Source organism: Colobus angolensis, unplaced genomic scaffold, assembly GCF_000951035.1.
Source record: "Colobus angolensis palliatus isolate OR3802 unplaced genomic scaffold, Cang.pa_1.0 Scaffold129, whole genome shotgun sequence".
In the NCBI taxonomy this organism is placed as follows: domain Eukaryota; kingdom Metazoa; phylum Chordata; class Mammalia; order Primates; family Cercopithecidae; genus Colobus; species Colobus angolensis.
The window spans coordinates 2,730,290-2,758,277 of NW_012114141.1; the positions used below are offsets into that span (position 1 = coordinate 2,730,290).

General features: G+C 36.5%; 1 protein-coding gene across 3 annotated transcripts in view; it reads right to left on the reverse strand.

Moving 5' to 3' along the window:
- The window catches only part of ANKRD28 (ankyrin repeat domain 28), a 127,761-nt gene that overhangs the window by 77,070 nt on the left and 22,703 nt on the right, over positions 1-27,988 (reverse strand). For all 3 annotated transcript variants that reach the window (XM_011933704.1, XM_011933703.1, XM_011933702.1), the window contains exons 3-4: positions 19,818-19,896; positions 4,261-4,331 (exon numbers count right to left, since the gene is read on the reverse strand). Coding sequence is in view for 2 of the 3 variants with exons in the window: in XM_011933703.1 (XP_011789093.1) it covers positions 4,261-4,331; positions 19,818-19,896 (150 nt within the window). In the remaining variant the exon portion in view is untranslated. The remainder of the gene's footprint in view (positions 1-4,260; positions 4,332-19,817; positions 19,897-27,988) is intronic.

The following is a 27,988-nucleotide window of genomic DNA, read 5'->3' on the forward strand; positions in this document are numbered from 1 at the left end:
TTTTTTTTTTTTAAATTTTGGTTTCAATTTCATTTAGTTCTGCTCTGATGTTCATGATTTCTTTTCTTCTGCTGGGTTTGGATGGTTCTTGTTCCTCCAGTTCCGTGAGGCATGGCCTTAGATTGTCTATTCGTGCTCTTTCAGACTTTTTGATGTAGACATTTAATGCTATGAACTTTCCTCTTAGCATTACTTTTGCTGTATCCCAGAGGTTTTGATAGGTTGTGCCACTATTATCATTCAGTTCAAAGAATTTTTCAATTTCCATCTTGATTTCCTTGTTGACCCAATGATCATTCAGGAGGTTATTTAATTTCCATGTCTGCATGGTTTTGTGGCTTCCTTTTGGAGTTCATTTCCAATTTTATTCCACTGTGGTCTGAGAGAATACTTGATACATGTTAGGTTTTATTAAATTTACTGAGACTTGTTGAGCGGCCGGCCTATCATATGGTCTATATTGGAGAACATTTTATGTGCTGATGAATAGAACGCATATTCTGCAGTTGTTGGGTAGACTATTCTGTAAATATCTGTCAAGTCCATTTGTTGTAGGGTATAGTTTAGGTCCATTGTTTCTTTGTTGACTGACTGTTTTGATGATCTGTCTAGTGATGGCAGTGGAGTATTAAAGTCCTCCACTATTATTGTGTTGCTATCTCATTTCTTAGATCTAGTAGTCACTGTTCTACAAATTTGGGAGCTCCAGTGTTAGGAGCATATATATTTAGAACTGTGATATTTTCCTGTTGGACTAGTCCTTTTATCATTATATAATGGTCCTCTTTGTTTTTTCTAACTGCTATTGCTTTAAAGTTTATTTTGTCTGATATAAAAATAGTGATCCTTGCTCACTTTTGGTGTCCATTTGCATAGAGTATCTTTTTCTACTCCTTTACCTAAAGTTTCTGTGAATCCTTACGTTAGGTGAGTCTACTGAAGACAGCAGAAACTTGGTTGGTGAATTCTTATCCATTCTTCCATTCTGTATCCTTTAAGTGGAGCATTTAGGCCATTTACATTCAATGTTAGTATTGAGATGTGAGGTACTATTCTATTCCTCATGCTATTTGTTGCCTGAAAACCTTTTTTTTAAAAAAAAAACAAAACTGTATTATTGTTACACAGGTCTTGTAAGATTTATGGTTTAAGGAGGTTCTATTTCGGAGTATTTCAAGAATTTCTTTCAAGATTTAGAGCTCCTTTTTAACAGTTCTTGTAGTGCTGGCTTGGCGGTGGTGAATTCTCTCAGAATTTGTATGTCTGGAAAAGACTGTATACCCTCCTTCATTTATGAAGCTTAGTTTCACTGGATACAAAATTCTTGGCTGATAATTGCTTTAAGGAGGCTAAAAATAGACCCCCAATCCCTTCTAGCTTTGTAGGGTTTTACTGAGAAATCTGTTGTTAATCTGACAGGTATTTCCTTTATAGGTTACCTAATGCTTTTGCCTCATAGCTCTGAAGATTCTTTCCTTCATCTTGACTTTAGATAACGTGATGATTACGTCTCTAGGTGATAATCTTTTTGTGATGAATTTGCCAGGTGTTCTTTGAGTTTCTTGTATTTGTATGTCCAGATCTCTTGCAAGGCTGGGAAAGTTTTCCTCAATTATTCCCTCAAATATAGTTTCTAAACTTTAAGATTTCTCTTCTTCCTCAGGAACACCAACTATTCTCAGGTTTGGAAATTTAACACACTCCCAAACTTACTGGAGGCTTTGTTCATTTAAAAAGAATTTTTTTTCTTTGTCTTTGATGGATTGGGTTAATTTCAAAAGCATTGTCTTCAAGCGCTACAGTTATTCTGTTTGTTCGATTCTATTGCTGAGACTTTCCAGTGCATTTTGCATTTCTCTAAGTGTGTCCTTGATTTCTAGAAGTTGTGATTGTTTTTACCTATTTCACTAAAGAATTTTCCTTTCATACTCTAGCTTATGTTTTTAATTTAAATTGGACTTCACCTTTCTCTGGTGCCTCCTTAATTAGCTTAACAATCAACCTTCTGACTTCTTTTTCTGGCAATTCATAGATTTCGTCTTGGTTTGCATCCCTTGCTGGTAAGCTGGTATATTTTGGGCGTGTTAAATAACCTTGTTTTGTCGTATTACCAGAATTGTTTTTCTGGTTCTTTCTCACTTGGGTGGACTATGTCAGAGGGAAGATCTGGGATTCAAGGACTACTGTTTAAATTACTTTGTCCCACAGGGTGTTCCCTTGATGTGGTGTTAGCCCACTTCCCATAGGAATGGGGACTGCTGAGAGCCAAACTGTAGTGATTGTTTTTGCTCTTCTGGGTCTAGTCACCCACTGGAGCTACTAGGCTTCGGGCTGGTACTGGGCAATGTCTGTAAAGAGTCCTGTGATGTGATCTGTCTTCAGGTCCCACAGCTGTGGATACTAGAGCCTGCTCCAGTGGAGGTAGCAGGGGAATGAAGTAGACTCTGAGGGTTCTTGGTTGTGTTTCTGTTTAGTGATTGGTCTTGTAATTTTTTGATTGAAGAGTAGAATTAAGAAACTTACTAGGATTATTTGCTTTCTAACCTACAACTTGCCCTTAAATTCAGGCTGAGCACATAGTTTTTAAAAATTAGGAATTAAGTCTCTGGCAGAATTTGCTGTCTTCCTCTAATGTTAATTTTTCTTTAGTAATTTTTGGTCTGTTTTACAACTTCTGCAAATATATAAATTGTACCTTCTTATGACTTAATCTCTTAAAAATCCATTATTTTAATAGCCACAATCCCAAGAGTCTTAATACAAAATGTGTAGGTATGGCTAACATTAATATGTTCCAATAACAGTAATGTTTATTTTAACTGCTTTTATTTAAAGAAACATCTTTATGGAGGGTTAACCATAAAATTAATAACATTACAATGGAATTTCAGAATTCAAAGTATTTTGGCTAATATGTCTTAGTTTTTATAATTCCTAGACTTGCCCAACATTGTGCAGCTGAAAAGTTGCACGTAATAACTGAAGCCAGTATCTCCAAACCTAAGTTCCATAAGTTCATAAGCTATAGCACATCAAGGACCCAGTTCAGAGTTAGGTTGTGTGTTCAGTTGCACCCACTGTCCCCTCCCTTCTTCTCCTAACTAGGAGGCTACAGCTAATAGATTGTCTCTGTTAACTACAGGGTTTGTAATCTTTCCCACTCACATTTCACCTTTATGACTCCTCACTTGCCCAGCTCTTGCTCTGGGTTCAAGATGTAGTTCACAATGAGGAACACAAAAAAGGACAAAGAGACAGAAGCTCTGTAGTTTGTCCTGAGGCACTAGTTAGAGTTTCCTTTCCTCCTCCCAAACTAGATAGTCCCCGGTAGCTATATTTAGGAGTTCCTTTCTTAACCTCACAATCTGAATAACTAAAGAAATACTAGATGAACATAAACTTATACTATCACATATTTTGTATTTTAAATTATTTTTTAAGCTTTGCAACAAGCTACAACTACTATAATGTATGTAAAAGAGGTGCTTTGGACACAATGCATTTTAGAAAAGCACCGAATACACATTATAAAGTAAAATAATAGGAAAAAAAAAAAAAAAAACAAAGAAGATCCAGGTTTTGTCCCATCTTAATAGCTGAATAGTTTTTCATGAATCATTAACTATATAGTTTCCTCAAGACATCTATCCCACAAAGATGTCCTCAGGACTAAAAGATATGAAAAATATAAAAATACCTTGCAAATAGTGAACATTTTCTAAAAATGTCAGTTATCTTGACAAGCAAACAATATACAGGGCTGTAAACAAGAAGGAACTGTTCTTCCTTGTAATCCCTCTCAAACACTTTAAAGTTATAGATTTATAACTGGTAAAATGTGCAATCAAGTAATGGTTTTGAAGTTAATTTCAGTGTTTAGCTAAGTAACATTTCAATTAATTATTATACATTGATGAGATTATTTCTTGATCACAATCAGTGTAACCTTTGTAACAGACTATTGTAAACAGGTAGAGAAAAACCCTGAGGAAGGTTATGTAGGACAGAAAAATGATCTCTCTTGTAGAAGAGACAGCGGTAGGGTTTTCTATTCTCTGCTATTTTAGACTGCAAGAGGCCTTATAAACAAAAGAAATGAAACAATTAACTTGTTTTGTACAAATTCTAAAGTAAAATGACCAGTTGAGGTATCTCAGTAGCTTTTCCTTCTTTTGAAAACATAGAATTTGACTATGGATTCACAGGTATGCCTATTTAATGTTTTCATATACAATATACTTACTAAGAGAAATTTCATACCTCACTACAAGATGCAACTGCTCTGTGTAAAGGTGTCAACCATTTGCTGTCTTTGGCATTAACTCTAGCTCCTGCAACAAGAAGAAAAAAATAAATTGAAATATTGTACATAAAATATTTTTAATAAATCTCCTGAAATAGTAGTTATATATAATCCAACTTGGATAAATGACAATTGAAAAATAACTTTATTTTTTATACTTTCTGCTGATAAAATTACCCTTAGAATATAAAACAAAATTAGCCTTTTAAATTGATATAATTATCCAATAAAGTCTTAGTTTTTTTTGTTTAAAACAAAATAAACATCATTTTATATACAGGTTAGAAAAGCCACCTTTATACAGAGCATATTCAAGGTAAAAATCAGACCCCATTTTAGAATGCGTGTTAAAAAAAACCAAATAAATAATGAATATATGAATATACTTAGAGATAAAATGACTATTTTAAAGTATTCATTACATTTCTTTACTAATGAATATACCACGCCATAAGGTAAGATGATAACATCAAAATAGTTCTCCAGCCATGATTAAAAACACATTAGTACTATAAAGTTATTGTATAAGATAGAAACAATGGTTATAGACTTAGAAAAGTAATTGAGAAAGAAATGAACCAACTCATGTCTTTCTAGGTTATATCTAAAGTTTAAGAAAGAAATTTTCGGCCGAGATGGGCAGATCACGAGGTCAGGAGATGGAGACCATTCTGGTTAACACGGTGAAACCCCGTCTCTACTAAAAAATGCAAAAAACTAGCCGGGCGAGGTGGGGGGCGCCTGTAGTCCCAGCTACTCGGGAGGCTGAGGCAGGAGAATGGCGTAAACCCGGGAGGCGGAGCTTGCAGTGAGCTGAGATCCAGCCACTGCGCTCCAGCCCGGGAGACACAGTGAGACTCCGTCTCAAAAAAAAAAAAGAAAGAAAGAAATTTTCTTCAACAAATCAATTTTGTACACTTGTTTAAAAATCATTAAGTCAGTGGACAAAAATTAACCTTAATAGAATGCAAACACATTTTAAGACAAAAAAATTTACATTATTTGAGGACAGAATAATTTATCTCCCATATTAAATCCACTGATTTAGTATTTAAATCCTAATCAAATAAAAGCAGCACATGCATGTAGGATAATTCTATTAATATATCTTAAGTAGAGAAGAAACAGCCCTGGTTCTTGGAAGTACAGAACTGGCTGATAGATCCTATCCTATAAGCAATCTTAGATTTATATCCCAAATCCTAAATCACTCGTTTCTAAATGATGAAATACAGGTACAGAAAACAGCCCAACATCAGAGTCAACTATAACAGAAACAAAGCTTCACACTTCCTAACGCTTACATTATTTCTAGGTTTTGAGTGTGAGAAGTCAGGGAATAATCAAGTGCAGTGACTTCAAGTAATGTTTTCAATTTACTAGCTCCGGGTACCTAATTAGTTGTGTGATCCCTCTGAACCCAAGTTTCTTCATCTATATAACAGATTTAATAGTACTTTGTTACAAAAATTAACATACAATAAATGTACCTAGTACATAATAGCAAATATGTTAGAGGTAGACTTTAAAGCCTTGAAAATGAGAGAAAATAAAATGAAATAAAGCTGTTAAGAAACATCCACAAATGTAGTAGTTGAGATGCTGAGAGTAGTCGAGTTCTTTGTGGGCAGTGACATGAGGACACAAAGAATCAAGAGCCAATTAGAGAGCTTTGAACAATGCTCAGAGTTAGGCTATGGGAGAAAGAAAGGAAGACAGTAAATAACCAGCCAGAGAGCATGACATACCCATGTAATAAACATTTGGGCAACTATCTGCCAGGCACTGTGGAACCCAAGATGGTTACAACACAAACTGCCTAATCACAGTAATGCCAACGTTTGTTTTGGGTATAAGACGGAATGTAGAAAGTACACACATTTGAAATGTTTGCCAGCTGGAAGCTGGAACCCTAGAGATAGTGAAGGAGTGACACAGAAGCTAGTGTCCTTGGTTTTCCCACTTACCTGCTTAGGACTTCAACAGTTCTCTTTAAGCACTGTGCTTCTTTCTACAGGTTTATATTTATGTGCATATACTATCTATACACAGTAGAAAGGAAAGCTCTGGCAGTAAGGCCCAAAAGCTATCAACCCAGACACCCAGTACAGACAGTATCCTGAATCAACAAACGCAAAGAAGAAATGAGTTCTCATGAAGGATGTTGAGAAGTCTGATTCAAAGTATTAATTAGCAGAAGAATAGAAGGGCACGGGGGCTCATGACTGTAATCCTAGCACTTTTGGGAGGCTAAGGTGGGCAGATTCCTTAAAGTCAGGAGTTCAAGACCAGCCTGGCCAACATGGTGAAACCCTGTCTCTATCAAAAATAATCGTGCACACCCATAATCCTAGCTACTTCGGAGGCTGAGGCAGGAATCACTTGAACCCGGGAGGAAGAGGTTGCAGTGAGCTGAGAATGCGCCACGTACTCCAGCCTGGGCAAGACAGTGAGACACCGTCTCAAAAAACGGAAGGTGGCTGGCACAAAAAACTGAGGAGACTCTCTATTTGCTAACAAAGATCTGAAAACAAAAGTAAAAAAGCAGTAATTGTATGACTAATACACTTTACTTTTATGTAGAAAAAGGAAGAGAGAATTATTTTTATCTTATCACACAATGGTCCCCCCTTGTTTCACTTTTCACAGCTTGTTACCCAATCAACCATGGCCTGAAAATATTAAGTGGAAAATTCCAGAAATAAATAATTCATAAATTTTAAATTTCTCACTGTTCTGAGTAACATGATGAAATATGGCACCATCCTGCTCCACCCACCCAAGATATGAATCATCCCTTTGTCCATCGTATCTTGCATATGCTATCCACCCATTCCTTATGGGACCCTTTCGATTATCAGATTGACTATCATGGTATCACAATGCCTGGGTTCAAGTAACACTTACATTACTTAATAATGGCCCCAAGGTGCAAGAGTAGTGATGCTGGAAATTTGAATATGCCAAAAGAAGCAGTAAAATACTTCCTTTTAATGAAAAGGTGTAAGTTCTCAATAAAAAAACAAATCATGCTGAGGTTGCTAGGCTCTACAGTAAGAAAAAATCTTCTACCTGAAATTCTGAAGAGGGAAAAAGAAACCTGTGCATAGTATATAGGGTTCAGTACTATCTGAGGTTTCAGGTATCTACTTGGGGGTCTTGGAACATACCTCTTCAAAAGGGGGAACTACTGTATTTACTTAATATGCACAAAGAAACCATACAGGAATGCTAAGATGTTAATAAGAGGGGGTGCTTATATGTTTGTGTTGGTGATGGTGGGCACACTGAAAACTGGGCATATGGCAGGTACTAGGGTAGTAATGCAACTTTACTCTATATTGTACCTTTAAATATGTATATATTGGCCGGGTACGGTGGCTCATGCCTGTAATCCCAGTACTTTGGGAGGTCGAGGTGGGCGAATCTCTGACCTGAGGAAAGGAGTTCAAGATCAGTCTGGCCAACATGGTGAAACCCTGTCTCTACTAAAATTACAAAAAAAAATTAGCTCGGCATGGTGGCGGGCAACTCTAATCCAAGCTACTCGGGAGGCTGAGGCAGGAGAATTGTTTGAACCCGGGAGGTGGAGGTTGCAGTGAGCCTAGACCGTGCCATTGCACTCCAGCTTGGTCAAAAAGAGTGAAACTATGTCTCCAAAAAAAAAAGGGTATATATTTACTAATTTTTAAGCAACACTGAATATTACCTATTCAAAAAATGAGATATATTTAAGAGAGAAGAAAAGGAATCGTCACAGGAAACATTCCAAGAATTTGGTCGGTTTCAGGTGCAAAGAAAAAAAATGAAAAAGTAATTAGAAATAGGGTGAAGATAGTTTTTTCTTTCTTTTGCATATGGGTTATTAAATATACAACTGCATGAAGATTTAATGGTGTATTTGGGAGACTAAAGTAAAAAATGCTGCTGGTCTTATTGTGTCATTTTAAGTTACAATAATTAATTAGTTTATCAAAACACATAATTACAAAAAAGAATCTCCAATGGCTAACTGAGGATATATCATACTGCTACCTGTTACCAATTAAAAATGTGGCTTCTTTTGATTCCAAAGATACGTTTATCTTCAGAAATACTAGCACAATGGGATCATACTTTTTCTCAGAAGACAGTTATCTAATCATTTATTAAATCATGTGGCTGGGTGCAGTGGCTCACGCCTGTAATCCCAGCACTCTGGGAGGCCAAGATGGGAGGATCACCTGAGGTTGGGAGTTCCAGACCAGCCTAACCAACATGGAGAAACCCCGTCTCTACTAAAAATACAAAATTAGCCGGGTGTGGTGGTGCACATCTGTAATCCCAACTACTCGGGAGGCTGAGACGAGAATTGCTTGAACCCAGAAGGCAGAGACTGCAGTGAGCCAAGATCGTGCCACTGCACTCCAGCCTGGGCAACAAGAGCAAAACTCCGTCTCAAAAAGAGAAAAAAAAAAAAAATCATGCATTTCTTCTAAGAGCCTAATCAAATGTTTTTAATTCCTTGGAAAATAAAAGGTCAACTATGAGAAATCAGGGCTACATCTGAGAGCACCAATGAAACAATATTCCCCCACCCACATTAGTTAACTAATATGTGGTTTATAATATAAACAGATAAATATGACACAGTAATGCACACTACAAGAACAGCAGTTGGCTGTGTTCCTGTAAAATGAAAAATAGTGTAAAAGCAACAAACATAGCAGCACACTTCAGATAGTTCAGATTCCCAGAGCTCATGTCAGTGGGTTGTATAAAGGTAAACAGTTCTGTTCCACACAGAACACTCCAAAGTTATCTATATATTCATATATACATTAAACGACAAATTCATTCTAGAAATGGAAAAGACATTTTCAGAATATAGTTAACTAGTTCAATAGCTAGTTGGAGTATTAAACACCAGCCACAATAGCTAACAATGAGGATGGAGAGGTAGGGGAGGTATGGAGAAATCACACCCACTTAAAACAAAAAAGTCTTTGTAGAAAGAAATAAAACCAAATGTCATTAACAGCCTCCGGTGGCATAATCACATGCCCTCTACATAGCAGAAGATAGTATTTGTGGTTTATAAGGATGACCTTAGGTAACCAAGAGAAGATTAATTTCTTATTTCCTACTCATTAAGACAGAAAAGAATATAAAATAGCAGCCCCATGTCATTTGCTGAAGTTAGGTTACTGGCGGAGCCTGTGGTGTGAAAAAGCACTGCTAAGAAACAAAAGACAATACACATAGCAATTTAAGAAAGGTATCAGTGAGTACTATAAACCAATATTTAGAGAAAACCTACGTGCCAGAAACACATCTCATTAAATTCAAAATGGTTATGTCCAACTGTATAATCAATATTTTCTTTACAAGTCTTTCCTTGTCCCCCACAAATCCACGTATACCAACTGAACTTTCCCGTAAGATAAACAAGCAGCCAGAGCCTATACTCACACACATATCTGAATTTAGATTCACCTTTCTAGAGTACAGATGTGATTGAGTTTCTGATATTATATGCAATAAATAACACAAACAACTAAAAATCAACTGTAGGATCATACCAGTTACATTACATGGAAAAACCCAGCTAATCAGTTTCCTCTCACCCAATCTTTTCACGTAACATTTCACCCATATAAAAGTGCACTCTGAAACAATAGTTTTGTAAAAGAAAAGGCTACCTAGTTACATTACATGGAAAAACCCAGCTAATCAGTTTCCTCTCACCCAATCTTTTCACGTAACATTTCACCCATATAAAAGTGCACTCTGAAACAATAGTTTTGTAAAAGAAAAGGCTACCTAAATCTAGAATTAAATGTCTAGCTATTTGGAGATAAAAGAAATTCAAAAACAAAAACCTGATTTACTTACTTATATTAGTCTAGGGCTCTAGACAGCAATGCAGTTGAAGAGAGGTCTGACCTTGTGAAGACACAGTCAAGGGTTAGTGGAAGGAACACTGGAGCAGGAGAGATAAGTGATCTCATAATGGCTGTATAACTAGTTGGCTATGTGACCTGGAACTGCTTCTTGGGGCCTGGGTCTTCATTTTGCAAATCATAATCCCTGCCTCCTATGCTGTGTGTCTGGTGAGGTGAGGGAGAGGTGGATATGAATATGTATGGATGGGAGGGGGTGAGGATGGGTCCCAGATTTAAACAACAAAGGGCACTCTTTCTGCAGAGTTCTACAGTCAGCAACTCCATTAGGAGTATTCCATTTGATTCTAGATTTCATCCTGCAAGATAACTGATTGACTTATTTTCTCCTAATCTAATTGGTCACTAAGTTCTTCCAATTCTTTGATTTCTGAACCTCAATTACAGCTGACCCTTAAACAACACTGGTTCGAACTGCATGAGTCCACTTACATGTAGATTTTCTTCAATCTCTGCAACCCAAGACAGCAAACCCTCCACTTCCTCCTCACCTTATTCAATGTGAAGATGACCAGGATGAAGATGTTTATGATGATCTGTTTCCATTCAATACATAGTATGTATTCTCTTTAAGATTTTCTTAGTATTTTCATTTTATTGCTTATTTTATTGTAAGAATACAGTATATAATACATATATAAAATACATGTTAACTGTTTATGTTAGTAAACATATGTTATGTTATGTTAGTAAGGCTTTTGGTCAACATTAGGCTATTAGTAGTTTTTAGGGAGCCAAAGGTTATATTCAAAGTTCCTACTGTGTTGGGGTTGGGGGAATCAGTGCCCCTAACCTCCACATTGTTCAAGGGTCAACAGTACCTGTAAAATAAAGAATTGTACTAAATCATCCTTATGATCCATTTCCAGTTATAACATTCTATCCTACTTTAGAATATTCAGAATAAATTATTTCTTACTTATTAAACCTTGTCAAATGGTCTGAATGTTTGCATTCCCCTCAAATTTATGTTAAAATCCCAACCCCAATGTCATGGCATTAGGAGGTGAGGTCCTTTGTGAGGTAATTAAGTCATGAGGGCAGTGGATGGGATTAATGCCCTTATAAGAGCGGCCCAAGAGCGCTCCCTCACCCTTTCCACTATATGAGGTTATACTAAAAAGACTGCTGGCTATGAATAATAAGTGGGTCCTCACCAGATACCAAATCTTCTGCCATTACGATCTTCCCAGGCCTCAGAATGGAGAAAAATTTGTAAGTCACTCAGTCTGTGATACTCTATTATGGTAGCCCGAAAGGACTAAGACACCTCACTCTACTTTAACATTAACTAGATGAGGTAGTATCTTTATAATCTATGTTAGAGGTCTTCAAACTACCACCCACAGGCTGCAAGCCACCTAATTTGTAAAGTTTTACTGGAACAGAGCCACATCTGTTCAATTCAGAGTTGAATAGTTGTGAGAGTCTGTATGGCCTGCAAACAGCACCTGGCCCTTTACAGAAAACGTTAGCCAACCTCTGATCTAGGCTAAGAACTTGATAGTAGGTACTATTAAAGTTACTGCTAACTTCATACATGTTTGTAATAATTATAAATAGTCTCACAAATCATTTTCCAAAACTTCTATTTGCGGAGAATTGTTTTCTTCTCTGCTCCTAAACCACAGGGGAGATAGTCCATAACCAGTGAGCTGGGCCAGAAGCCAAATACTTTTATCCCTCCTCTTCCCAAAGTGGAAATAATGCTTTTCTTTGGCTGTCTAACAGTGCAGTGGCAAAAGGTTCAGATTCTGTTTTCAGGCTCAGAGTAGAATGAGCAAAAACCAATGACATTTCCACTTTTCCAACTACAATGCTGAAAAAGATAGCTGCTGCACTGTATTTTTTAAGAGTGTTGTGGATACCAGCTATTGTGGGTTTGTTCAACTCCTAACCCCTGGCAACTCAGAATATGACTTTAATTGGAGATAGAATCTTTACAGAGGTAATTAAAATGAGATCATTAGGGTGCGCCCTAATACAGTATGACTGGTGTCCTTACAAGAAGAAATCTGGAAACAGACATGGACAGAGGGAAAATAAAGGGAGAAAACAGCCATTTTACAAGCCAGAGAGAGATACCCTGAAGAGATCCTTCCCTCACAGCCTTCCAAAGGAACCAATCCTGACAGCACCTTGATCTCAGACTTGTAGCCTCCAGAACTTTGAGTAAATAAATTTCTGCTGTTTAAGCCACCCAGTTTGGAGTACTTTATTACAGCAGCCTCAGCAAACTAATGCACCAGCACTGAAGTAAAAAGAAGAGACACATACTTCAGGTTTCATTCTTAATGCCAGAAACATCAGAATGGTGTTTTCTATTAAGGAGAGTATTTTTTATAAAAGGCCAATTGAATGAATTTTTGACAAATGCCTCCCACAATGCAGTCATTTAAGGACTTAACACGTACTACAGGCAGTCTGAGGTCTGAGGTACTGCTAACCACATAGTGTTGAATGCAAGCATTAAGTGAATAAGCTCCCAAACAAAATATCTATACCTCAGTGGCCAGAAAATAGTCTTTAAAAGTTCTTCAATAAAAGTGACTTCACATGCAAATTTACTAAAAGCTAAATAGGTGGTCGGGGGAGGAGGGTGGGCATTGTGGTGGGAGGAAAAGAGGAAGATTCTGATTATGGCAGGATTAAGAACACGGATTCTGTAGTCAAATTGCCTGGATCTGAATTCTGGCTCTGGCTTTTACTAGCACAAAACTTTGAAAGTTTAAAAGCTAAATTGCCTTAGTTTCCTTATAATAATACCTTCACAAATTTAGGATAAAATGAGATTAATGAAATGGCTAAATTTAACAGTATTTAAAATGTAATAAGCACTCACTGTTTGCTATTATTTCACCCCATTCCATAATAACTATAACATTAATTCCAGTGGACTCTAGTATTACCATAGATTCTACGGATGTATTCACTTGCTTGATTACAAGTACCATGCCAAAAATTATACCTCATTCACAAATCTTAAGAGTTGTATCATGCACAAATATTTGGTTTCCAAAGAATTTAATTCTGGACTGCAAGTTAAAGAAAGTGAGTAGTTTTACTTTAGAGCAAGTCACCAAAATATAAAAGAGAAGGGGAAGAGATATCATGTTCAATACAGTAAAGAAACAGTTACAACCACAAATCAAACTATGAATTATTTCTATCAATAACAGTGAAATATGTATCAAACGGTAGGACACTGAGTTAAGTGAAGCTTCTTCAGATCTTGGGAAGGTTACCAAGTCCTCTAAAAAGTCATGTTTGCATGTGTGTCTCATTTGTTCCTTTGTCTCTGCTGTGTCCTAAAATCCCTAAAAATCTTTCAGATGATCTAGAGCTGTCTGGGTAATTCACAGGAAAATCCCCTAGAGAACTCTTAACCTCACACTGCATAAGAACAAAGTGGGGCAGCGCTAAACAAGAGACCAAGAAGGCATCTTTAATAATTTTTCACCCAGCTGGAGATGAGGGAGAGTAACAGCCAATTACCGGCAGATTACTACCTAAGAAACCACTGATCTAAGAAGCTGCTGAGCCAGCCCAACTACCTGTGGTACATCAACAAAAAAAGGAAACTAAATGATGAGAACATACGGACACACAGAGGAACACAACACACACCGGGGCCTATCAGAGGGTGGATGATGAGAGGAAAGAGGGTTCAGGAAAAAATCATTGATGGGAACTAGGCTTAATATATGGATGATGAAATCTTCTGTACAACAAACCCACATAAGTTTATCTATATAACACACCTGCGCATGTACTCCTGAACTTAAAATTTGGTTTGAGAGTTATTTGAAGAAATAAACCTAACAGATGCTCACTTTTTGGCCCTTCCTTTCTGTTCTGCAAAGAGGCATATTCCTCAAAGATAGGTAAGAATCTGAAAGCATCCAGCACATGACTAGGACAAAAATATAAAGAGTAGAGTAAACTAGGAGAAATACAGTTGGAAAAAACCATCCCAGAAAATAAGAGGATGAATTCATGAGCTACTCTATATACTCAACTTCACTGAATTTAAGTTCTGAAGAGGAGACCTCAAAGAAAAGTTACAAGAAAGAAGAGATAAGACAATGTAAAGAGACTACGAGAGCTAGCTGAGTTTGGGGGAAAAAGGAAAACTATTAAAGACAAAAACCTAGAAATAACAAAAAGTAGGATAAACATGACTTAAAATGGTCAAGAATTTGAAGCCAAAGCCAGAGAATGAATCTTTAAAAACAGAAGTCAGAGCATGTTATTCCACTCCAAACAGAACTCTTCATTGGTTTTCCACATCACTTAGAGGGCCAAGGCAACACAAAAGAGTGAAACAAACTGGAGAAAATATAAATGTCCTTATTTTCTAATTTTTTATCACAAGTCAGACATAATAAAAACCTGAAATATGAACACAGAAGGAAATGACTCTGTAAAATAATCTCAATCTTTGTATTTTTTTTACGTTAGAGAATATAGAACTCCTGCTATGGATATCGAAGTAGTTTTTAAAATACAAAATTACAGTAACTGACTCTATTGTATGTTCTTATGAAAGCATATGACTTTTATATAATGCAATCTTACAAGAATTTTATACAAAGAAGCATTATTTCATATTGCTTAATTTACTTCTTTAAGATTATACCTACCTGCTATTACAATGTGGTGTTGGTAATTAACATGAAGTATAAACACCTACACTAAATTTTCATTACTGTGAACAAATTAGCCTAATTTTGTTGCCTATATTTCTCTTCATGTATTTTTTTCTCATCTTTACCTAAATAATTGATCAGATCAAATATCTACTGCAATTCTAATTTATAACTCAACATATCATAATTCATTAAAAGGCTGTTTGATGAATCCAGAATTTAAAATTAGGGTTATGGATATCAGTCAGTTTAACTTGGGCCTCAGCAACCATGGCATTCAAACCAAATTTACCCAGAACTCCTGGAGCATCTATACAGAAACTTTTAAGTCTATATACTATATACTGTCTGAAGACTATTCTTCTGATACTTATTCTGAACTAAAATTTGGATACAATTAGTCTTTTACTACCCTGCTATTCTGGAAATCTATTTCCAATATAAAACTAAGAATTCATTGGTTAGCTTATACTTGACTTCTAAAATGTGTAGTATATCTTCTATAAAACTGTCCTAATCAACTTTTAATTTAAAGAGTTAATAGGAATTTAAAATGGATATAACATGAACGAACGAACTGAAGAAATATCCACCAACCAAAATTTCTTCCTGATCAGGTTTCTGGTTCAGATTTCAAAATCTCTCCTGGGCCGGGTGCAGTGGCTCATGCCTGTAATCCCAGCACTTTGGGAGGCCGAGGTAGGTGGATCACCTGAGGTCACGAGTTCGACACCAGTCTGGCCAACATGGTGAAATCCCATCTCTACTAAAAATACAAAAATTAGTTGGGCCTGGTGGTGAATGTCTGTAATCCCAGCTACTTGGGAGGCTGAGGCAGGAAAATCATTTGAACCTGGTAGGTGGAGGTTGCAGTGAGCCGAGATGGTGCCACTGCCCTCCAGCCTGGGCAACAGAGCAAGACTCCGTCTCAAAAAAAAAAAAAAAAAAAAAAACTCTCCTAGTTCCTTCCTCATTTATGTAAAAGGATATTTTTTATAAAAGGCTATGGCAGTTATCCTCTATGGTGTCAACTTTTATAAGTTAAATACACATCCTGATTACTACTTATCTTCTTGTTAGAGCTCTGTTATCCATAAATTACAGGAGCCCTTACTATTTGCTCAGGGGAGCAAATACCTATCCTGTTCAGGAAGGTACTTATATCATATAAAGCTTTAAAGGTTGTTTCTTGATTGTAGAATTTAAAACATATAAATACACTTCTCCAGAGTATATAGAGTCTATTTTTTTTTCAACCTTTGTCTTTCTAGATTGTGGAAATAAATTCTTTATCATTTCAGAATGTAATAAGGGACTTCAAAACTGATAGGGGAGAACTTTTAAGAAATCATATCTAAAGTCACAGAGAAGATAATTCCTGATACCAACGAATTTATTTACTTGGTAGAACCAAAAAAGTGAAGGAAAAAATAGAAATGCTGCTTTAAAAAGTAATAGCCATAATTTTGAATACTATATGCCATGGACTTTCTAGATCTCTTAATGACATAATCTCATTTGCTTCTTCAAACCTATAAAATTTATATTATTCCCATTTTTTTAGATGAGGAAGTTGAGGCTCAGAGAGCAAATAAACTTCAAAAGACCATGGAGGTGGTAAGAGGTAAGGCCAGGACTGCATCCAAATCTGTCTGGCAAAAGAGCTTGTGCCATTCACACTATCTGCAGTGTCTCTCATGGCAACACAAAGCCTGATTTATTTCTTTATTCTTTTTTTTGTTTATAAGTAGAAAGCTGAGGTTCTAGTTCAATGGAAATCTAGCCCTGGATTTTATTCCAGCTAATTTTACTCCAACCCAAGTAAGTTTAAGTTTTTGTTTTAGTTTTCCTAAATTAGAGCCTAACTGATAAGTCTAAAGAGAAAAAAGTCTAAGATCCTGAGTTGCACTCATAGACAAATCATTCGCCTTCTTTCCCTTTCCACTTACCTGACACCCTTCAACTTTTAACTTGTACCCATCCCCATCTCTACCATTCTCATTTCCATTAAAGACTTGAGAAAACAGAGCAAAATGTAAACAAATTTCTGAAAAAGAGACACAGTCTAAAAACTTATATTGCTATAATCACCATCCCAGGCACTTTAAATAAATATGCTAGGAAGGCAAAGTAGACTAACTGCCTGCCTTCTTGGAGTTTACATTCTGGAGGAGATAAAATGACAGTAAACAAGTAATTTAAAAAGGATGTCAGATAACAATAAGCACAAGGAAAAAAGGTAACGGGAGAGGGGGATTAGGTAGTAGAGGCAGTGACCAAGGAAAATCTTGTTGATGAGGTGGTATCTGAGCAAGGACATGAAAAGGTTGAGGGTGTAAGTGGCTGAGGAAGGTTTAAGGCTAAGGGAACAGCAGTGCAAAGAACCAGAGGTAGAAGGCGGCCAGTGGGGTTAGAGCAGAGCAAATAAAAAGAGTAGTAGAAATTCAAGTCAGAAGAAATCTGAGGTGGGGAGATAATGTACAGCTCTAAGGCCAATGTAAAAACTTAACTTTTTTATTGAGAACTGAGAACAATTAAATTCATCTAAAATTGTATTTTTCCTTTGAAAAATAGCTACATGAGCTATATTACCTCTTCAAACTGATAAAACATTTAAAGTATTTTCACTTTTTATGTGAGCAGTGCCTCACACTTGTAATCTCAGCACTTTGGGAGGCTGAGGCAGGCAAATAACCTGAGACCAGGAATTCAAGACCAGCCTAGCCAACATGGTGAAACCCCACCTCTACTAAAAATACAAAAATTAGCCGGGCCTGGTGGCGCACACCTGTAGTCCCAGCTACTTGGGAGGCTGAGGCAGGAGAATCTCTTGAACCTGGGAGGTTGCAGTGAGCTGAGATCGTGCGACTGCACTCCAGCCTGCGTGACTCAGCGAGACTCTGTCTCAAAGAAAAAAAGTATTCTTTCAAAGGTAAGTTCAAATAGCTTTTTATACAAGTACCATGGTTATTTTTATACATGATTTGTACTTGGATTATTCAGAAGAAACTAAGCATTCTTTCAAATGCTTATTTCAAAGCTGACATCTATATACTGTCATGCTCATGATAAGACTCATTTGACTATCATACTTACAGAAACCAGGAAGTCAACCTTTTACAAGTAACTAAAAATACTTGTTGCAAACATTTACTTTTAAAAGGAAGGGATTACGTCAACTTTGAGCATTTGAAAAGTTTCTCCTAGATGTAAAAATAAAAAATGAAAACAAACAAACAAAAAAACAAACCCTCCATGTGGAATCATATAAAATAGTCTTTATGACAAAACAAAAATTATCAGAACTCTGTGTTAAAATAAAAAATGCAGCAGTAGACTTCTTATGCAAAGTCCTAACCTGTTTCTTAGATGATATTTGTGTAGAAAATTCCATAAACTTGTGTTCCATTAATTTATATTATTAAAAGAAATAATTTTTTTCAACCTCCTCAGTTCTTTCCTTGAGTAAATTTTAGCTGAAAATTAATAACGAACAGGCATCTTCAGGGAAGTACATCAGCAGTGAAATTATTCATAAAGAAACTAACAAAATATTAGCCAGGTCCACGTTTAACCATATTTAATTTTATATGATCATGAAATCTGTTACAGAAATAAGGTATTTTTTAAAAATCAGATGGATTCTTAAATTTTTATGAATTTGTAATGGCAAAACTCTGGGTTATTATTTAATGAAATCTTCACACAAAATTTCACCCTCTGAGCCCTCCTTTCCACAAACTATCAAAGGAATACTACTACTTATTCAGTTTCATTATGCATGTATGTGCGTAATTTGGCAACACTAGCTCAAATTAATGACACATATCCTTTGCCAATAAATATCATTACAATCATCTGGCTATAACAAGAGTATTTCTAAACTCTGTCTGCTTGCTTTTGGGACTGTAGGTAGTCTGACCACAATAGGAACTATTCTATCATAGACAGTTCTAGCATTACTTCATATTGTAAAGACTTAAATGGTTTAGAAAAAATAATAAAGGAGTGTAATTGACTAAAAGTATTTTACAGACCCTCAAGTAGGGTTAAATAAAAGTTATTTAAACACAGAAATCTTGCTGGCATTGTCTTCAAAATATATCTACTATCAGACTATTTCTTACTGTCTCCACTGTTGTATTTGGTATAAACCACCATTACCTCCACCTAGGAGAATTGCAACCATCTCCTACAATTCTGTGCTCAACGAGGCCTACTGTAACTGCTCCATATAATACCCTATATAGGCCGGGCATGGCGGCTCACTCCTGTAATCCCAGCACTTTGGGAGGCCGAGGTGGGCAGATCATGAGGTCAGGAGATAGAGACCATCCTAGCCAACAAGGTGAAACCTCGTCTCTACTAAAAATACAAAAATTAGCTGGGTATGGAGGCGCGTGCCTGTAATCCCAGCTACTTGGGAGGCTGAGGCAGGCTAATCACTTGAACCAGGGAGTTGGAGGTTGTAATGAGCTGAGATCGTGCCACTACACTCCAGCCTGGCAACAGAGCGAGACTCCATCTCAAAAAACAAAAACAAACAAACAAACAAACAAAACCCAAAAAAACCCTTACATACAATGCTTATCCCACCTTGATTATCCTGATCTACCTTTTCATTTTTTCAAAGCACTTATCATTTAATATACTATAAAATTCACTTGTATTTACTGCTTGTTTTCCTTATCAGAGTGTAAGCTACAAGAGGGCAGCAATCTTTGTTTTGTTCTTTAATGTACTCTAAGCACCCAGAAAAAGATATGTGATCAGTATTTACAGAATGAATACAAAAATAAGTTTCAGCTGATAAAACAAATATGAACAACCAGGTCATGCAGTAAATAGTCAATTATGACTGAGAAACATTAAGAATAACAAAAATATACATAATATGTTCTTATTACTCAGAGGTTACCATACCAGATAAAATAAGAAGTTCAATGATTTCTGCATCTCCAAGGTAAGCTGCAGCGTGCAATGGGGTTCGCTTTTCATTGTCCTGTGATAATAAGGTAGGAAATATGTTTTAAAATAAGGTTAATTTTAATAATAGTTTAAATAACCACAACAACCGCCCCCACCAAGCCATTATTAATTATCAGCTTATTACTTTTATAACTCTAGCCTAGTCTGGAAGTCCCAACAAAAAAAAAAAAAAAAAAAAAAAGGATGTGACCAGCCTGGGCAACATAGTAAGACCTTGTCTCTACAAATTTTTTTTAACAATTAGCCAGGCATGCAAGTGAATGAGGCTGCAGTGAGCCATGACTGCACCACTGCACTCCAGCCTGGGTAAGAGAGCAGGACCCTGTCTCTATTAAAAATAAAAAAAACAGCAAACAAAAACACAGGGAATTTCCTTGCTAAGGTAAAAGCCTTAAAAAAAATTTTTGACCTTAAAATAGTGGGATAAAGTGCAGCAAAGAATAAAAATAAAAACCTAAAATGACAATGAAATAGCTTCTTAGACTTTCTTTGAATAAAGATGCTTGTGCTGCTGATATATATAGGAAAATTTTACTTCATACTAATCTTTTCATCAGTATATTTCTGCAGTTTTACAGTTTAGAACTGTTAACCTAATTGAATAAAATAAACCTTAACAAACTAAAAGATTTGCTTATCAAAATGTTTCCACAAGAGTACCCTCAGGGGCAAAAAGAGAAAATATTTCCAGGGATTTGACATTATACTTTAAAGGAATTTTAAGTTTTTTCTTAACATTCCTGCCAGTTTTACTTTCATTTCCAAAATATATTCATGTTTGTTTCAATATAAAAAATGCATACTCATCCAAATCTTCCTCTAGGAAAAGAAGCTACCTCTAAATGCATGTTTCATGGACCTCCTACCAGAAAAGAACAGTGCTGTCCAGTTCAAGATGCAAGGTTTCAGAGTAATGCCACATTCAGGAATTTTTAATTCATAGATACCCTATCTAAAATTACCACAGAGTATTACTGACTTGGCTGCATTTAAAAAAAACTATTCAGAAATACTTGTATTGAAACTTACATCCTTAATTTTTGATAAAGGCTTCTGTGACAGATTGTTAGTTGTTTTCTACTACGTTCTTCCTTTTGTCCACAGGAATAAAATTTTAGCTGGTCACTTAGCCACCCAGTGAGAGAACACATTCTGAGCCTCCCTTGAAGTTGTTGCTTAGTGTGGACCAATGGTATGTGAGTGGAAATTAACAACGGGCACAACTTCCAGGTCATCTTCAACTTAAAAGACAACTACTCTAGGCCGGGCACGGTGGCTCACGCCTGTAGTCCCAGCACTTGGGGAGGCCAAGGTGGGTGGATCATGAGGTCAGGAGATCGAGACCATCCTGGCTAACATGGTGAAACCCCGTCTCTACTAAAAAAAAAAAAAAATTAGCCTGGCGTGGTGGCGGGCGCCTGTAGTCCCAACTTCTCGGGAGGCTGAGGCAGGAGAATGGCGTGAACCCAGGAGGCGGAGCTTGCAGTGAGCTGAGATCACACCACTGCACTCCAGGCTGGGCAACGGAGCAAGACTCTGTCTCAAGAGAAAAAAAAGGACAACTACTCTAGAACGGGGCTAATTGTTTCCCGCTTCCCACAGGCTAGAAGGCACATGTGAAACTGAGTCCCTTTGACCATGTAAATGTAGGCCAATATACTAGCATTCTGTCAAGCAACAAGATCTGGAATAAATAATCCTATAGAAAAGAGTTGCCTTACCAGCTTAGACCACTGACTTTCAGGCTATTAAGAGAAATAAACTTATTTAAAGTAGGTACTGTATTTGGGGGGCCTCTTACCATATTAGAGTACTACTACAGTTTTCAAGATTTAAACAAATGAAAAATTATACTTCACTTTGTAATAACTTTCTTGTTTAGGATTCCCTTAATTACTTTAAGAAAAAATAGTCAGGCCATTGAGAATTAAAGTAAAAACCTGCTTGCTAGGCAAAAGAGGGATTAAATATCTACAGGCAATCCAAAAAAGGCTTAGCTGTAGTATATGACATTATCATAAAGAGGTATCTTAACATTTGGGAGGCTGTGGTGGGAGGATCACTTGAGGCCAGGAGTTCTACACCAGCCTAGGCAACACAGTGAGATCTCATATCTATAAAAAATAAATAAGTAAATAAATTAGTTGGGTTGGTGGCATGCACCTGTAGTCCTAGCTACTCAGCAGGCTGAGGTAGGAGGATGGCTTGAGTCCAGGAGCTTGAGGCTGCTGTGAGCTATGACCATGCTACTGCACTCCAGCCTGGGCAACAGAGCAAGATCTTCTCTGGTGGGGGGCGGGGGGAATGTGTGTAACATATAGGGTTACCACTGGTCTCATCAAACATTTCTTCCTATAATTTTAATATTGCTTTTGTCCTTAAAATAGTAACAGGTGTTCCAGTAAAGGGAGGCTGATATAGTGCCAATGTTAAATTGTTCAATAAGCTAAGGGTTCTTTCTCTCACCACAATTACCACAAGACCTTGTTTTTTATTCCAATATATACCACCCCAGGAAACAGAATGCTCTGCACAGAAATTCAAACAATTGTTGAAAGGGCTAACATAAAACCGCTATAGTAACAGAATACATGCAAAGATGAGTCCTAATTTAGTCATTTTTTAAAGAAAGGACACTTTGCCTAGGCTTTTTAATGTTACTCATTAACACAGCAAACTTCCTAGAGTGTTTAAATATGATCAGATTTAGTGAAACTGAGAAACATCTATTGCACCAGATACACCACACACATAGCACAACAACACAGAAAGTGAGTCATCTGTGTGTGAGAGATGTCTGGAATTCCATGACTCAATGCCTCTCAAATCCCATTAATGTGTTTTATGATTCATATGAACACAGTTTTTCCTCTCTGCAAATCAATTTGAAGAAAAGGGAGAAATAAAACTGGCTAATTTTGAAAGAAAGAGTTTATATATCATATTTTACTACAGTTAAACATTGAAAATTAGGTAATAAAATATTTCAGATTTCTTTCAGCAAAATGTATTAAAATTAAAAAGTGATGATCCCCTTAGACACAGTAATTCCGTTTTAAGACTTTTTTTTTTTTAAAGGCCTACATGTGTCCAGATAAATGATTAAGTATATTTATTGAATCACCGTAGGAGGCAAAATGCTAGAAACAACTTAAATGTCTGCTAAATGGTTACCTAAAATTATAAAACATAAACAAACTCTTAATCTTTATTTAACTGACTCACATGATTAACCAATATCCTTGGCTTCCTGAGTAAAATTAATAGATGACTATGGCACATTAAATATTCTGACTCGTAGTTTACCACTAACAAGCCCACACAGTTCTGCTCCCATGATGGGGTATGTTTATCAAGGGTAAGCTGTGTTTGTTACCACAACTGAAGAATCAATAAAAGCAAACTACTGAAAAAAGGAAAGTGCTATTGAATTGGGTATGGCTGAGATAATTGGAAACACTAAGGCAAACAGTAAACAGTAAAAACAGGGGTTTTGCCCTAAGATTATTTCTTAAGGGTCTAATTTCTCACATCAGCTACAGAAAGTCTAAATGGAAGTTATAGATAATGCACTCTGAGTATGGTCTGAGCAAGGAAGAGAACACTGAACACCTACCTGTCAATGGACTCCACATCCAATGAAAAAGCCTTGGCCTAACTTAAAAAAAAAAAAAAAGGCTGGAAATACACAGTCACACTGAAATGCTCAGAGATCACATTTTAGAATTTCCAACTACCATATATCAGATGAGAGGTCTTTTAGTTGTACATCCATACAATGAAATACTGTGCTTCCAGTGTAAAATAAGAAGCAGACCTCAGTGTTCCTTATCAATGGAACAATCTCTAAAGCACAGCATTAAACGAAAAATGCAGGTTCAGAACCACTGTAGTTAAAAGGTTCTACATACACTTAGGCTTGAATATGTATGAAATATCTATGGAAGAATACTCAAAAAATGAATACAGTAATCTTACCCCTGGGGAAGTAAGTTTGTTGACTAGGGTTTGAGTGTGTAAGAGAGTTATTTTTCATTATTTGTAGTCTTCTACAGGTACATGTTTTACAAAGAAAAACAAAACAGAAAAAATTAAAAATAACTTATTCAATCAACTGAGAAGCATCGTAATAAAAATTCTAAAAATAATTTTCCATAACCAGGCATTTTGTAAGTACTAGGTGCCCATTAAAATGTTTTTTCTTAAGTCAGTTTACTTTAGAAGCCATTACATCTCAATGTATTATTCCAAAATAATCCCAAATAGAATTATTAAATACACACCAGACTGAAGTTTTTGAACTCACTCAATCATATACTTTATATACATTTTTAAAAATTTTACTTTAAGTTCTGGGATGCATGTGCAGAACGTGCAGGTTTGTTACACAGGTATACATGTGCCATGGTGGTTTGCTGCACACCTATCAACCCATCATCTAGGTTTTAAGCCCTGCACACATTATTTGTCCTAATGCTCTCCCTTCCCTTGCTCCCCCACCCTGTGACAGGCTCTGGTGTGTGATGTTCCCCTCCCGGTGTCCATGTGTTCTCATTGTTCATCTCCCACTTATGAGTGAGAACACGCAGTGTTTGGTGTTCTGTTCCTGTGTTAGTTTGCTGAGAATGATGGCTTCCAACTTCAGCCATGCCCCTGCAAAGGACATGAACTCATTCTTTTTTATGGCTGCATAGTATTCCATGGTGTATACATGCCACATTTTCTTTATCCAGTCTGTCATTGTTTCCAAGTCTTTGCTATTGTAAATAGTGCTACAATAAACATACGTGTGCATGTGTCTTTATAGTAGACTGTCAATCATATACCTGTAAGAAAATACATTTTTCTTACAGCTTACATAGGTGCTATGAAAGGTATTTTACACATATGATTAGGACTACAAAAAGTGATTGCTTACTCTCCCCAAATAAAAACAAAAAATAGTTTTAGCTCTTACAGCAGTTATCTTGAGAGACAGAAGGTGAAATACATTAAAAGTTCTGGCCTAAATGAGACCAATGATTGTTAATTACTCTGGGGTTGGGTCATAGGCATGAGCTGAGCCAGTGCATTACTGAAGTGCTACACAAGTAGTCGAAACATGAGAGAATTTCTCTGTGGTGATGGAATGGTTCTGTATCTTGAATGTGCTAGTGGTTACACGTGCCAAAATGCCGATTCATGCACAAAGCCATCACCACAATTACCACACACCACACACAACCCCTCTCCCCCAAATGAGTGCTTGCAACAACTGCTGAAATCAAATTAAGGTCCGTAGTCTAGTTAGTTGTATTGTGCCAATATCAATTTCCTGGTTTTGATAATGCACTAAAAGTTACGACCACTGAAGGAATATCATGATGGAAACATGGGGCTGTGCTGTACCATCTGCAATTTCTGGTGTGTCCATAATTTCTTCAAAATAAATGTTTAAAAAGTATTCAGAAGCACCCTGAATTATTCTTTAGTTTATATGTTATGTTACAATGAACCCTAGAAGCAAGCTTAAAAAAAAAAAAAAAAACACTAGGAAAGCTTAGATAACTTAGGAATAAAGGAGGCTCTGAGAAAAAGAATCTGTGGTGGGATGCCAAGCTCAGGACAGGCAAAGGGTTAGATCCATGAGGTGCCTTAAATTAAATCTGGAACTAAGACTGCATTTGTACATTTTCAGCTGAAGTTTTACCTTAATACAGATTTCAAGATCAAGCTCTAAGAGGAAACATATAAAGCAGAAAAATAGGGAAGTGAAAAGAAAGAAATGACAAAGTGAAAGACAAATACTTGTTCAAGGCAAAATACTTAAAAGTGACTCAGAATTCATCCACTTCGGTTGGATTCAACCACAACCTTTATAGCAATGATACAGGTCTGTAATTCTGCCCTTGTTCAGGTCTTGAAAATGTTCATGTACACTAGCTATAACTCCTTAGGAAGACTAGTAGTAACAGCAAACAAAACAATTAACACTTACCTAGTGCTTACTTTCTGCTAGGACTGCTTTAAGCACTTACCAAATAGGGTTAAGTATGCAACTGTATCTCCTTATTTTACAGATAAGGAAATCAAAACAGAAAAGTTTAAGAAACTCATTCAAGATCATAGGAAGTGGCAGAATCAGACTCAAGCACAGATAGCTGGACTCTGAGGTGCATGCTGTTAATCTATTATGCTGCCTCTATTTATAATATTCCTCCCTCTACCAGCTTGATCACAGTCCACTTAAACTAATCATTCTCCCTCAAAGCATTCTGTAGTCTGACTTCACTTTTTTCTCATCAACAGTAGCACAGTTTTCTTTGTATTCTTCTGTCCTTTCTCTATTTTTCCCATTTACACCAAATAGTCGCTCTCTTTCTTGTCCCTGTCATGATGCTTTTTGCTTCCACTCCTATTGATATCAGACTAAAACTTCCCTGATAAATATTTACATATCATCAATGCTCAGGTTATGGTCCCCAGAACTCAGGTGGACCTGGCTAGGACTCATCAGATCCACTCTTCTCTTGTGCCTTTATAAAATAAGTTTTGATTATCCTGCTGTCCTCGAGATCTGCACTCAGGGAAGCCTCATGGTGAACCTCAGTCTTAAGGATATAGCTCTTTAAGATATTGGTGAATACCTACAGCTGCTTCAAGAAAGATAATTCTGGCTTACTCTGGTACAGAAGTCATGCTTAGTACTCTTACAGCTATTTGGGAGAATATTCACATTGTGTTTTTAGTTAACGTCATTTTTAAATTTACTATCACCCTTCCAGGATTTTATTCTCAGACCACATCGGAGATCCAACTGGCTTACCTGCTAGCAGATAAGACTTGGAAGCAATTTCACTTTCACTATCTCACTTACGACTCTGCTCAATCACCTTTACTGGCTGTTGTCACCATCACCAATCACCTCCATTCTGCCTCCTTAACCTGATATTCAAAAACTACTAACCAATAGCTGGAACCATAACAGACACAGAATACATGGCACATCTTCATCTGTACACATATTCCCTCTGGCCAGAATGTCTTTCCACTACCTGAACTCCCTCTACTCTTCAAGGCCCAGTTTAGTTTCTATTTCTTTCACAAAGTCTTCAGGACCATGTCAGTCCACTGAGATTTATCCATCCTATACTCCTATTACAACATTATTATCTGTACCATATAAGGTGGCATTCTTGTTAATACTCAGTTTTGGGTTTATGTCAATGGCTTCATAATTTGGTAAAAAGTATCTAGAGAAAACAAACTGTCTATGTCCACATAATACCTGGCTTAAAGTTATGTACTTTATAAGCACTAGAAAGGATTTAACAAATTATGTTAGTGGACAACACTTGCCATGATTCAATGATATGCTAATGTGTTATAGGTTGTAGAAGACTTCCATATTGATTTTGGGTATGAGAATGAAGCACATGTTATAACTACCTCTGACAGACAACTGTAAAATAACTGTTAAAACCAGTTCTAAGATGTATGCTATGGTCCTTTTCCTCCAAGGTATACTTTGAAAACCTCTGTGGAACCTTAAAGTTTCAGATTATGATATGAAAAATAATTAGCATTTATCAGAGCAATGTAACTTTAAGGAAAAATTACAAATAGTCCACATTTCTATTATCATCCTCAATAATTACTATTATTGAATACATATATATATTAGATAGCATTACTAGGTACAGAAATCTAACTTAAACCAGTTTAGGCAAAATTGATTTACAGGAAGGACACTGAAGCATCTATTGGAATAGAGCACTGAACAACCAAAATTGAGGAAAGGCAGGCATGTGGCTAAGTCATAAGAACAAATGAAATAAAACACTTGAAATACTCAGGACTCTGTCTTTTGTCTCCGTTTCTTCTTCGCACATGAGCAGATTTTTCTGCCTTCACAGAACACTTTTTTTCATGGTAGGGAATAAGCCATCACAACACCTGACATTTACTCTTAGAACTTCAGCACCCCAAGGAGAAGTCTCTTAATTCAATCTCCCAGAAGAATATCTAACTGGATTAATTTGGTGCTCCCCAAATTTGCTCATAAATTTAATGCTTACTTCTATATTAACTGAAAGTAGGGGAAGATTAACATGGCAGTTCCTGTA